The sequence below is a fragment of the Saccopteryx bilineata genome, chromosome 12 (assembly GCF_036850765.1).
Source record: "Saccopteryx bilineata isolate mSacBil1 chromosome 12, mSacBil1_pri_phased_curated, whole genome shotgun sequence".
Classification (NCBI taxonomy): Eukaryota; Metazoa; Chordata; class Mammalia; order Chiroptera; family Emballonuridae; genus Saccopteryx; species Saccopteryx bilineata.
Genome location: NC_089501.1, coordinates 14,230,236 through 14,244,756, shown reverse-complemented (window position 1 = coordinate 14,244,756; position 14,521 = coordinate 14,230,236). Strand labels below are relative to the sequence as shown.

General features: G+C 34.7%; 1 protein-coding gene across 3 annotated transcripts in view; it reads left to right on the top strand.

Annotated features, from left to right (window-relative positions):
• Positions 1-14,521, top strand: part of GOPC (golgi associated PDZ and coiled-coil motif containing) — a 38,455-nt gene that overhangs the window by 21,249 nt on the left and 2,685 nt on the right. Inside the window, exons 2-8 of one of the 3 annotated variants that reach the window (XM_066248017.1) lie at positions 196-360; positions 1,940-1,963; positions 4,824-4,999; positions 6,341-6,506; positions 10,116-10,211; positions 11,641-11,805; positions 13,930-14,053. In XM_066248017.1, coding sequence (XP_066104114.1) covers positions 196-360; positions 1,940-1,963; positions 4,824-4,999; positions 6,341-6,506; positions 10,116-10,211; positions 11,641-11,805; positions 13,930-14,053 — 916 coding nt within the window. Of the gene's footprint in view, positions 1-195; positions 361-1,939; positions 1,964-4,823; positions 5,000-6,340; positions 6,507-10,115; positions 10,212-11,640; positions 11,806-13,929; positions 14,111-14,521 lie in introns of all 3 variants that reach the window. The other 2 variants (XM_066248015.1, XM_066248016.1) reach the window with 2 other exon arrangements.

Here is a 14,521-nt window from a genome sequence, read left to right as displayed (position 1 = left end):
TCTCTTGTCACTCAGATATCTTGTATTACTGGTTTTATGGCAGTTTACGTAGATGTCCTATAGCTCAGTCAGATGTCTTCTAGTGTTAATCTGTTCATATCAAAGACAGTTTCTCTATGTCATTCTTTAATAATCATTATCAGAGTCTAAATAAAGCAAATGGAGCATACTTTATGTTTGTTATTGTTTCATAAGGCACAGTTGGTGGATCTGAAGTCTGAACTGACAGAGACCCAGGCAGAGAAAGTGGTGTTGGAGAAAGAAGTGCATGATCAGCTTTTACAGTTGCATTCGATTCAGCTCCAGCTTCATGCTAAGACTGGTCCAAGTGTCGACTCTGGTACCATTAAAGCAAAACTGGTAAGTAGTTTAGAGGGTGACATATACTTACATGTATTTTAAGGATGAAGGGGACAATTTTTAGTGAGGCTTTTTAATTATAAAAGGTAGTATGTGTGCATTGTGGGAATTTAAAAAAATATAAGAAATGTAAAGATCAACCTGATCACCCCAAATCTTATCTCCCAGAGATGATCAGTGATGATATCAATAACCAATGTATACTTAGAGTAAGATTTTTTTCTATTTAAAAATATCTGTATAAATATATTTAAAGATATTTGTGATTATAGCATATACTGGTAAACAGTTTTTTGCCCATTATCAGTTAGGATTAAATTAGAAATGCCAAGTAACATTGGGATTATTCTTTAATAGTACAAATTATTTTGAATTATAAATAGTACAAATTATTTGTTGTTGAATAGTAGATGTTATTTTCTCAATTAAGGAAGCCGGAGACAGTCCAAGCTGATACGGCCACTCCACAAATATTGGGGATCCAACTTCCTTTTGTTTTTCTGCCATTTTTAGCTCATGACTTCTCTCCTCAGGATTTGTTCATGTTTGCACCCCAGGCAGGAAGAAGGGAGAGTCCAAGGGAAGGACAAAAGGATACTTCCCAGCTGCATTAGCCTTCTTTAAAGAACTTTTTGTGAAATCGTCTTCAGCAGTTTTTGCCGGTTGATTTAGCTATCTCGTTGGTTATCCTTAGTCTCGAGTTGGTCATATGGCCACCTCCATTGAAACTGGAGTTCTGTTAGTAAGGAAGAAGGGGGAAATGGAATTGGGTGCCAATCAGTGGCACGTGCTTCCTTTTGCTCTTAATATATTATAGGCATTTTCCTTGCCACTTAACACTTTGTTATTTTGCATGATGTTTCATACAGATTTTCCATAATTAACCATTGCCTTCTTAATCAGTATAGGTTATTTAAATAAATATTTTTTTAAGTTCATTTGAGTTTAACTTCGTATGTATTGAGTATTCACCATGTGCCAGACACTTTGTTAACTGGAGGGGACACAGCAATAAATCAGACAGATGCAGATTGTGAAAGGTAGGAGATAAAATGATGTTAATGATGAGAGTAAATACATTTTAACTTTTACTTGTTTTCAGTTAATTCCGTTTGGTTAATTAGTTTTTAATAATGATATATTAGAATTTATTTAAATGAATATTTACGTTCTACTAAAGTCTTCTTAAATTCTGACATTCTGCGAATCTAAGTAGTGTTATATTTAACTGACATGAGTCAGATAACTGCTTTTGGAATATCTTCTTAACATTGAGAAAACAATGTACATTTTCACTAGAAAAGAATTTATTGAAAGTTTTCACATTAGATTTAAAACAGGCTGCCATCGTGGAATGACACTGAACCAGGTGTGTTGACTAATTTGGATAAAACATCAAAATTTAATCTAATACTATACAGTTACTATTTATTGCTTATAGATTTGCACATGTATTTCTTTTAAAGACTCTTAGCCAAATGATATTCAACATATGGAAATTTTCCTTGTGATTATACCACTAGATAAATTAATTTGTTTGGTGTTTTTCTAATTATAAAACTTTTTTTTGTATCTTAAGTCTGTCCCCTCTATGGAGGAGCTGGTAAGTATGTTGTTTCTGTTTTGCTGTAATAATGTTGTGCTGAAGTGTTTTCTTTGCATATTACATGTTGTCACCTTGTATTTGAAAATGATGTTAATGGTGGCAATTTTTTTGCTGTGCCAGTACCTGAGAAGGTCAGTGTGTGGCCCATTGCTGTCTCCTCACTGCATGTTGTTAAAAGGTTTTTCCTTGGGTTTCTGCTTTGTAGTCATTATTTGCAGAACTCATCAAGTTTTGGCAACTTCTGAGCCTGACGTGTTGCTTACACTTCTACTCCAAAAGAGCAATTGGGTTTCCCAGTTGAGTTTTTGCAGATATATTCAGTAGGCCCGCTTTGCTACCTGAATTTTATTTCCAGAGAAAGGATGTGCATGTTGGTTTCTTAATCAGCCAATGCATGTGTTGTAACTTTTATGCAGTCTTTAGAATAATTGTGTGGCCTTTACTAAATTTTAAAACCCTTCACCAGAAATTATTGTAGAAAATAACAACATATGTATTCTTAATACTTTCCCCACTACCCCAACCTAATCAGGTTCCAATTTGTGACATGGCTTCACCTTTTTTTTTTAAAAAATATACTGTTTAGCTATCTAAATAAATACAAAATAAACTTCTTGGTTACTTACTGCCTAATAGCTAATAATAACAAACAGGTTAACAAAAAATTTTTAGTTTTTTTCTTTAAATCTAAAAGTGATCAGCTTTAGTTTTCTCAGTCCTTTTTTTACTTGCATCTGTTAATTTCAGGCTTGAGAGTTTGTCAGATTCATTAGGGGTTTGAATCAGTAAAGCAAAACAGTGGACTAATGTTTCTCAGATTTTATAAATTTTGTATAAATAACTCATTAAAATAATTGTCAGTAGATAATTCTCAATATAAAGTTTATTTAGCCAGTAAACCAGAGAATTCTTGGTCTTTAAGGAACTCTCTTACTAAAATAAATATTATTAACCTCAATAAATATTATAAAAAAAGAGTTCCTGTTACCTTAACTGTGGTTTCTTTTATAACTGATACCTGCTGTTTTTTAGAAATAGATCCTGAAATAAATTGACATATTAATTCCAAAGTTGTTTAAAAAGGAGAATTCTAGATTATTCTGCAAATTCTTTAAAAACAATATCTAGAAGTTTTGTTCTACTGGCTATTATTTTTTTTACGTGAGTTGAAAAAGCTTACTTGCTTGATTTTCCTTCTGTCTACCACATATATAATAACAAATACATACTTTTAATCACAGAAATTGTCATTCATTGTTCACTCATACATTTTTTTATTTTTAATATTGTGATATTCACTACCTTGTATTTAAATATATTATTGAATTTATATTGATGTTTAAATATAGCATATGGTGGTATAATGTAATCAAAACAATAGACCAAAGTAGACAATTAAATTAGTACTATAATATATTCCATAAATACTAAAAATTTGCTTAAATTTCTCAGCTTCTTTATATCCAGAATAAAAAAAAAGAAATAGTTATAACAATCGGTACCTGTACAATAGAAACTATTATTTGCCATTTGCCCAAGATAAACAGTTTTACCTGATGCTATGGTACATCTTTGAAGTCTCATAAAGGGGATACAGTGGTATAGTGAAGTGTCTCCCACAGCCTGTCAACAAATACAACCATATTTTCACAGGCTTTACAGAGTCTGGAAATCAGTGAGGCAGGAAAAGTAATTCTGTAAACAGTAAAAGCCATTCTATTAAGGATAGATGCAAGTTTGCCGTGTTTGTATTTTTTTTTCATCCATAAATAACACATAAAATATCTATCAGGACCCTTATCAGTGCTCCAAGGGTTTTGTTTGGCCACACAGTTTGTGTGTGTGTGTGAATTTGAATTTGCCTGCAGGCAGGATTTTATACCTTCAGTTTTTCAGTCTACTTTGTCTTGTACCTTCTTGTCTGCTCTGTGCTTGGATCCTGAAGGCATTTCTATTTGTAGGTACTGTACTTCATACTTTTAAGGTAAATTAAATATTATTTCTCACATGTGAGCTTATGATAAAAATTTGATGACAAAGATCTTGAGGTTATAGTCTCTGGCTAACACTTATAAATTCACACATAGGAATTATCTACCAAGTGGAGCATAGGATGACATCTTTTTATGAGAGCTAAAAGTTGATATGCACCCTTCCATTACTAGGGAAGTAAGGCCAGTATTTTCTTCAGAAAACAGTTCTTCATTCAGTTTAACATATGGACAAAAATGAGCCAGATGCTAAAATTCAGTTATATACCACAGATATGCTTATTTATGGAAATTTTTAATGTATAAATGACTTAATGCAGTTGTTATCAGTATTTCGCCAAGACCATAAGAATGTTTTCTTTTAATAGTATTTGTTTTAATTTAAGCATTCCAAGTTTCTTGTAGTCCTCTTAAGATAGATGAGCTATTGAACATATCTCTATGTAATTGAATAATTTTGACTGGCTTTACAGAATTATTGCTTTATAGTTAAATAAATATTTGGGCACAACCGCCAGAGTGACTATTTTATTTAGTATAGTTTCTTGAGTCATTTTCAGAATATAAAGAGCAGATTCAGTTATCCATTGAAGCCACTGCTATTAGTATGTGATAACATGAGCAGGAAGAAGGCTACTTCTCTTAGTGCTCTCATTAGAAGTGGGTCCAACAGCGCCTGGTACTAGTTAAAAAGAACTGGATACAAATCTTGGTGTTATTTTATAGAAATGAAGTGCTAATTTTTATCATATGCTTTCATTGTTGACGTTTAGATTGTGTGCTTTTGAGTATTTTAGGGAACATGGTCTATTGTAAAGAGTCTTAAAGTATTTTCATTACATTATTAATATTATTAATTACAATAGGAGAGAGAGCTTGAAGCAAACAAGAAAGAAAAAATGAAAGAAGTTCAGCTGGAAGCTGAAGTGAAGTTGCTGAGAAAAGAGAACGAAGCCCTTCGTAGACATATAGCTGTTCTCCAGGCTGAAGTTTATGGGGCGAGACTGGCTGCCAAGTACTTAGACAAGGAATTGGCAGGAAGGTGAGTAAAGGTTTACTCTCAGGTGACAAAGGGATATTTAATGAGGTTGACTTTTCCCTCTTTGGTAAATGAAACATCAGTCATTACTGTAACGATTATTTTATAGTTGGTTATAACTTACTGTTGTTAATTTAATATGGATAACCTTATATATTGCAGATTTATTTAGCCATACTAAATAAGTATTTTTGGTTTGCATGCACACACACATGCACATACTGATAACAATTTACTATGAAATGCAAATAATTCTGCAGCTGTGCTTTTCAGCTATTTTCTGCCTTAACACCATAACAGATAATGTTCACATATATAGCACAACTTCCAGAAGGAATTCTTTGTGTGATCACTGAAACGTGATCTGCCTTACCCCTCAAAAATATGTTGGAATAACAGTAATATTTATAGAGTTTTGCTCGCATTAAGTTTTCACAGTGACTTACTCAGAAACTTTGATGATTTATTATTAGTAATAAATATTCATTTTTTCTTTTTTGTGAGACAGAGAGAGAGGAAGAGGGACAGATAAGGACAGACAATCAGGAAGAGAGAGAGATGAGAAGCATCAGTTCTACTTTGTGGCACTTTAGTTGTTCATTGATTACTGTCTTATATGTGCATTGACCCGGGGGGGGGGGGGGCTGCAGCCAAGCCAGAGACTTGGGCTTCAAGCCAGCAACCTTTGGGTTCAAGCCAGTGACCATGGGTCATGTCTATGATTCCACGCTCAAGCCAGTGACCCTGTGCTTAAGCTGGTGAGCCTGCACTCAAGCCAGCAACCTCGGGGTTTTGAACCTGGGTCCTCTGCATCCCAGGCTGGTGCTCTATCCACTGTGCCACTGACCATTGTCTTAATGTCACATTAAAAATGATGTGGAACAAACAAAAATTATATCACCTTGCAGTGCACATTTTCTAATGACTTAGCACATTTATTTTGTAAAAAGAAACTATTGTTAGAAATGTTGTACAGTTAGTCTCACCTGAAGACCAGTGTTCAAGTATCTAGTATCCGAGATCAATGACCTACCTTGATTTTGTGCACAACATGAAACACATATTAACTGACAGTCTCATAAATTTTTTCTTAGATATATTTGAATGGGGTGTATGACCAAAGAAGGTCTTATTTATTTTGTTTTTGAACTGGTTTTCTCTTGATGACCTCTGTTCTTTTCAGAGTTTTGTATCTTTGTGAATCTGAGAGACATTAGGAAGTTCCTGAGTATTTTTATTACTTAGATCTTTCATAAGCTACTTATCTTCAGTAATTCTTTTGAATTCTCTCTATAGTACACAAAATGAAAAACTAACCAAATTAACTCTTTTCACGATATGAAGGGTTCAACAAATACAATTATTAGGACGAGATATGAAGGGACCTGCTCATGACAAGCTTTGGAACCAATTAGAAGCTGAAATACATTTGCATCGCCACAAAACAGTCATCAGAGCCTGCCGAGGACGGAACGACCTGAAACGCCCCATGCAGGCGCCGCCGGGCCACGTACGTGAGCTTTGCTATGGTTTCCCGCTCATCTGCTTCCTTCTTTTTTAATCCAGAGTTTTTTTTCTATTCTATTAGTATTTAAAGTAAAAAATTGGATTAAATTTATATAAAACAGATAACTATTTAAGTTTCAATAACTCATAGGTCTTTATGGACTTACTGATGCCCTGAAAGGGATATTTCTGACGATAGTGAACTTTTGCTAGTAAATGCATATTACTAATACTCTAGCTCATATTTCAAAATTTTCCTGGATCGTGATCAGGCATGATTATGTTTTAAATTTGTTTTAAGCTTAACAGAGAGTATGTAGTCTGATAAATATTTTGGGTAGTTCTTTAGGGGAAATTTCAGTAACTCAATTCAAATGTAGATTCTAAACTAATATTTATACTTGTTTGTTCTTGAATTAAGATGGAATTTGGCATCTGTGTCTATATCTGTCTGCTTTCTTAGCCAACATGTAAAGGAATATCGTATTTCCCCATGTATAAGACACCTTAATTTTGGGGCCCGAAATTTGAAAAAAAAAAAATAGCAGTTATTGAACTCAAGTTTTATTCATCATAAAATTCATATAACTCCTCATCACTGTCAAAACTCCCATCCATTAGCTTGTCCTCATCTGTGTCTGATGATGAATCACCGTCTTCATATATTGGCTTGTCCTCAGTTCCATCTATGGCATTTGAAATGCCACACTTCTTAAATGACTTGACAACCACTATGTATGATGCATCCAGTTTTTAGACCCCAAATTTTTCAAAAAATGGTGTGTCTTATACATGGGGAGGTATTGTATTTTTATCTGCAAAAATCTTTTTTTTTTTTTTTTTTTTTTTTTTTTTTAGATTTTATTTTACAGGGGGTGGGGAGCAAGAATTATCAACTCATAGTTGCTTCACTTTAGTTGTTCATTGCTTGCTTGTTTTATGTGCCTTGATTGGGCAAACCCAGGGTTTTGACCCACCAATCTCAACATTCCAGGTCGATGCTGTATCCACTACGCCACCACAGGCCAGGCAATCTGGTTACAACTGCTGTCTGATAGTACAAACCTTAAGAGCATGTCAAACTCCTACCCATGGCTCACATATCTTAGCATCAGATAAAGCATGACCTTAAAGAGTAAAATTATTTGTTGGCTTTAATAATGCAAAGAGTATTATAAGAAGAATGGCTGTGTACATGGAGGTGATAGGAGAGGATTGGGGATAGCAAGAAACACTTAGCTATTGTCTTCTTTGGGACATTGGTGGTCTCCATTAACTTCTAAGCAGTGACTGGATGACAAAGGTTATTTTATGCTAAATAAAGAAATATGAACTTTTACTTGATAATTATGAGATTTTTAAATAAACTAGTGGATTTAATAAGCTTTAATATTTGACATACTTTAGTATAATATTTAATATACTTTAGTATAATGAAGAGGATATATTGGAAGAGGGCCCAATGAGAGGTGAGCAGATAGATTAGAAAGATATATACTAATCTGTGGAGAAAGTGATGAGAGTAGGCAAGTACATTTGAGAGGAAGGACAGCTTTGAAAGAAGTACAATCAAGAGGACTTGATGAATAACCACTTTTGGTTAAGTAGGTAAGTGGGAAGGAAGACACGGGTTTTAGATTTGGGCAGCTGAGTGAGTTGGTGGCATTCATTTATAAAGCAAGTAGAGGAAAAGAAGTTTTGGAGAAAAGATGATCAATTTTAGACATGTAGTATCTGAGGTGCCAGTGGACAGCTAAGCTATATTCAATTGTGTGTCACTCTGGAACTCAGGAGAGAAGTCTTGAGTTAAAGAAGTATTATTAGGCCCTGGCAGGTTGGCTCAGCGGTAGAGCGTCAGCCTGGTGTGTGGAAGTCCTGGGTTCGATTTCCTGTCAGGGCACACAGGAGAAGCAACCATATGCTTTTCTACCCTTACCACTTCTCTCTTTCTCTCTCTCTAGCCCTGCATCCATGGCTCAAATGGTTTGAGCAAAGGTGGCCCTGGGAGCTGAGCATGGCTCCATGGCCTTGTTGCAGGTGGTAAAATAGCTCGTTTACTTAGCAACAGAGCAGTGGCCCCAGATGGGCAAGGCATTGCTGGGTTGGGGCTTGTGGGGTAGATCCTGGTCGGTGTGCATGTGGGAGTCTGTCTCTCTGCTTCCTTGCCTCCTTCTTAATAAAAAAAGAAAGAAAGAAATATTAGACAAATCATTCATCTATTTATAATTGAAACTACAGAATTAAGTCACCCAGGGAAAGTATATTTAGGTTAAATAAGAATAGGAGGACAAGGAGGGAAAAAAAACCATTATGGAGTGAAGAAGGAAATGGATCAGTGTCAGAAGGAGCTGTCAGATACAGGCCATCTAGGAAAGTAGTATAAAAGAAACTAAAGAAAAGAGAGCGTTTCTAGGAGGGGTTAGTGAACAGTATCAACTTTCTGAAGGTTCAAATTGAGTAGTGACTAAAAAGTGCTAGTTGGTTACCAGTTTACTGTAGAGAAGACAATTTAGTGGAGCAGTAGGGGCAAAACCCTACAGTTGTTGGAATAATGAATGTGGGAGGCAATCAGGTAGATAAGGTGAGGATTAATTTTGTGTGAAGATTAAGAAAGGATGATGGAGGATTGTGGCTAAAGAGGATAGTGATTGAATGAAGGGTTTTATTTTGTTTTTTGTTTATATATAGTTAGTATTTTAAAGCTGGAAGAGGCTTGGAGTTTTAGTTTATATGCTGAATAGGGAAGGAGCTTTAGTAGAGAGGGAGAGAAAAGGTGATCAGAGAAGGAAGTATTAATGCAGACAGGTCCTTTATTTAAAAGGTAGACTCCAGAAGCTCAAAGGAATGGAAAAATAATGAATAATGCAATTGGTAATTTGTTTTTCAATTCTACACATCAGTTAAAATGGATATAGAGCTTTACGATATTTTCCCGTAAACAATTACCCGCCTTCATTTCTGGACATTGTTCATCAGTTAATTCCTGGCAATGATTTTTTTGTAATGTCCTACAATTTTTTTTTTTTTTAATTTTTCCAAAGTGAGAAGGTGGCGTAGACAGACTCCCACATGCGCCGGGCCAGGATCCATCCAGCATGCCCATCTGGGGCGATGCTCCGCTGCAATCAGAGCCATTCTAGTGCCTGAGGTGGAGGCCATGGAGCCATCCTCAGCTCCCAGGCCAACTTTGCTCCAGTGAAGCCTTGGTTGCGGGAGGGGAAGAGAGAAAGAGAGAAAGGAGAGGGAGAATGGTGGAGAAGCAGATGGGCACTTCTCCTGTGTGCCCTGACCAGGAATTGATTGTGGGACTTCCACACGCCGGGCCAACACTCTATTGCTGAGCCAACCTGCCAGGGCCAATGTTCTACAATTTAAAAAGAGATTTAGCAGTATTAAAGAATTTGACAAGAGGGTGAGAAAGTCATCTGTACAGTCTACTATATTAATAGGACAACTATTTTCACTTTTCCATTTTATTTGTTATTACTTTCTTTATCCATTATAGGAAATTTTGAAGATTTAATAAAACCAAGATATATGATATGGGTTTACTCTATTTGGTAAAGAATTTAAAAAATACTAAGTTTTCTTTTTTTCTTTTCTTCCCAATAAGGATCAAGATTCTTTAAAGAAAAGCCAAGGTGTTGGTCCAATTAGAAAAGTTCTCCTCCTTAAGGAAGATCATGAAGGCCTTGGCATTTCAATTACAGTAAGAAGTAGTGCTTCCAGTCTTCTTTGCCAGTTATCTAGTGTAATAGTGCTCGTTCATGGGTCATCATTGAGAAACAGAGCATTCTGGATATATTTCCTAAAGAACTAAATTTATCCCCATGGGTACCCTTTTTGTGTAAACTTTTTTTGGTATGTCTTCCTAATGACAGTTAAGTACACCTTTAGTAAACTGAGTTAAGCATTTTTTTTATGACTGAGATCAGTTCTTTATCATATTCTGTGGTGCCTTTAAGATCCTTTGGGAATGGATATGACCATTTTCTGTGTTAAATGGCTTCAGATTGTATTGTTTTTATCTCTAGAGTATGTGTTATCTTTCTCTTGTTTCATATCTTTATCAGATTTGACTAGCTCTTGGGCCTAAATAGTGTTCCTTTTTAAATTTGATGCATTTACAAAGAATTGTCTTGGGTAACATTCCTGAGAGAAATCTATTATAAATATATATATTTGGAGTCATTTTACTATTATTGTTCAGTGCTTTCTTTGTTCCAGATGAATGAATGAGCTGGTTTTATTCTTAATTTTATTTGGTAATACTTAGGCACTGCATAAGTTCATTTTATTTCTGGTATTGCTTAATGTAATGTTTCTTATAATAAAAAGTTTATACAATGGAAAAATAAGATACACAGATGCACACAGATGCACACAGACACACAAATAACTATGATTCAAGCTAGAAAGTGATATGTACCAAATACTGCATTTCATTAGTTCTGTGTTGCATATTTTTTCATATTTAACATATCTGAAATTCAGATTAATTTTATGATCTTACAGTTATTTTTGTGGTACATGAAAGAATGGTTTGTTTTACCATTTATAGCGATTTAGATTTCATAGAATCTAATTGTGCTGTAGACTACTAACACATAAAATATTTTTATTTGTATTTAAGAGTTTAGCTGATTGGAGTTGTTTTGTTTTTGGCTTTAAAATGTTTTTTAGAAAAGCACATGTATATTATTGTTTTACTAAGATACTCATAATAATTTTTCATCATTACTTAAGAAGCAAGTACAGTGGTACCTTGAGATGCAAATGTAATTCATTCTATAATCGAGCTCATAAGTCAGTCAACTCGTATATCAAACTGCCGATACTGGACCCGTGCACCAACGCTCCAACTAGCGGCAGCTTCCCGAATGAATACTTGTATCTTGGAATTTCGCTCGGATCTCGAACAAAATTACTGACCGAGTTGCAGCTCGTATCTTAAAATAAAATTCGTATGTTGGTCTGTTCGTATCTCAAGGTACCAACCACTGTATTTCATTCAGAGTTTATAAAGACAGTATAGGTGCTTATGAAATATATTTTTAAGAAACTATTGTTAGCATAGTCTGTGATTATACAAAGAGTAAACTAATTTATTGCCTTTGTTTTGTTTTGTTTTTTGTAAGGGTGGGAAAGAACATGGTGTCCCCATCCTCATTTCTGAGATCCACCCAGGGCAGCCTGCTGATAGATGTGGAGGGCTGCATGTTGGGGATGCTATTCTGGCTGTTAATGGAGTGAATTTAAGGGATACAAAACATAAAGAAGCTGTAACCATTCTTTCCCAGCAGGTATGTTCCCTTTATGAATATCCAATTAAAACTGGATCTATCAATTGAATCTATTGAATATTCTATACTTTCCAGGAAGTTATTCAAGTAGTAAAGTGTTTTTATATAGATACTAGTTTTGGGGTGTTTTTTGTTTTTTTTTAAGCTTTTATAGAAGACATTTAGCCACATTTATTGAAGGAGGAGATTTTATCTGCTCGATTCCATGGCTGGATAACTTTGAGCAACTCAAGTCTTCTGTGCTGCAGGGCCCTCCCCTGAGAGCCATAGGCTCAAGTACGTTAACACATTACATCAAGTCCTCAGAACAGGACTTGACGTTAGAGAGCACAACATCCTTAATCACTAAAACACTATATGAATATAAGGTGATACAGAAAAAGCGATGCTGGAAGAGGATTTATTTTATATCATAAATGTTAGATCTAAAAGGATATTTAGAAGTCATTTAGCTCAACTTTCTTATTTAAAAAGAAGAAAACTAAGGTTTTTAGAAAAATAAATGATTTGCTCAAAGTTGCAGGCAAATAAATGATAGAGTTAGGATTTTGTATTTATTATTTAGTGTACTTAAGATTTTTTTGTATTGTTTTTCCCTGAAGATTAGGGTTGAGGGAATCAGAGGGGCATCGGTAGTACATTGACATGTTTGTTGGATCGTAAGCGTGGTATGCAAATGTAGAATTAAATCTCAGAGTTGAAAGTGAATTTATAGCTCATTTGGTTCAACTCCACATGATGCACAAACCTCTACAATATTGCCAATTAAATAATTGCATTAAAGGACTTGTTGATAAAGCAGCCCATTGCATTACAGTATATTGATGAGTTTTAGAAAGCTGTTTCTCATATTAAGCTTAAAATCTTGTGTGTCTGTGACCATGACCCATAGACCTAATTCTGTCACCTAGAATTTTACTTAAAACCACTGTGTTATCCATCTGTCTCTCCAAAGTGGTATTTTTAAAGCATATTCTGATAAGGGAGATCTAGAAAGCAGCCCGAGACTCTTTAAGTGAGTGTTTTCTCAGCCCAGGAAACACTGTTGTCTAGCAGCAGGAGGGTGGCTGGCTGGCAGCTGTGCTGAAGGAGACACAAATAGGCAGGCATGGCGTGTTCAGGAAACGCTAAGCACATATTAAAATTCTGAAACATAACTTTAAACTGCTGGGAAAAGAGGAGCACCAAAGCGACTAACTTAGTGAGTAGCAATAAAAAATGGCATGCTTTCTTTTGAGCAAAGGCATAATTTTCAGAGATTGCACATACCAGACTTGTGTGTCAAGCTTGCAGTCTCTTATTAAATGACAATTATAGCTTGGAATTTTTTTTAACATAAAATGATCCGTAACTTTTTACTTGAACATAAAGTTGTTATTAAAGAATAATTGTACAAATATTACACAATTAGTCTAGTTATAGTAGAAAGAGCAAGGGCTTTATAGTCAAATTTCTTATTTTACTTGTTCATCATATTAGAAGAGTTAGTGTTTTCTCTGGGACTCACTTGGGTTTCTCATTCATGTAAGAGAGACTACAATAGTGTTATTCTCAGGACTAAGGGATATGATTTTGCACAATAAATATAGTGAAGTCTGTTATTACTGAACAGAATACTTTGATTATCACCATGTCTGGTACTCAGGAAAAGGTTCAAAATCTAGTCTAAGAAACAAGAAATCATTGTGTAGAGGTTCCTTGAATTAGTCAACAAAAAGTTTGTGTGATGCTTTTAGGTGCAATTTTATTTAATATCTGACTATTTAGATGGATTTGCTGAATTGCTATGTAATGTACAAAATGGCAAAATGACTTAAACATTTGTTCCAGAATTCTATTAGTTGCATAGTTAAGCATCCTTATTTTAGGTCTATTACCAAAAATTACAGTATAAAAAGAAATTACTTGTAGAGTGGATTAATAGGTTTGGTCTGGACACGGTCTCTAAGTTTTCTTCTGCCTCTTTGAGATTCTAGAATGTCATTATTTATTGTTTTGAGAGAAGCTACATTTGAGATCTGATGACTATTCCTCATTTTCATCCCCTACCCCAAAGAATTTAGAAATCCTTTTGTAATTACAGTTACCATAACTTGTCTTCCTCATTTTCTTTCCCCATTTTAGAGAGGAGAGATTGAATTTGAAGTAGTTTATGTAGCTCCTGAAGTGGATTCTGATGACGAAAATGTAGAGTATGAAGATGAGAGCGGACATCGTTACCGTTTGTATCTTGATGAGTTAGATGGAGGTAATAATCCCGGTGCTAGTTGCAAAGACACAAGTGGGGAAATCAAAGTGTTACAAGGTAAAAATCACTAAAAGTTATTATTAATAAAGTGTTTAAACGTGAAAGCCTCAGATGTTCCTTCAGCAACACTTTTAATAATGGGGAAACCATCATTAAGAGCATGAATAGCTTTCCTTTGCTTATAGTTTTTTTGTACATCAGAAAATGTGCTAACATTTTATTTACTTATAAGTTCTGGATTCATCTTGGACCTCGAGATGAGAACATTACAGTTACTTAACTACAAGTGATCTTTGAAAAATAAATAAAGTTTCCTAACTCTGAAGCAAAGACCAACATGCCTTTTAGATTAAATGCATCTTAATGTCATCTCTCTGTCTTGATACAAATACTTTTTCTCTCATAATAGTGAATAAGTGGTGAGACCATTATATCATAGTTACTACTAGAATCAGGGTATGTGATCTT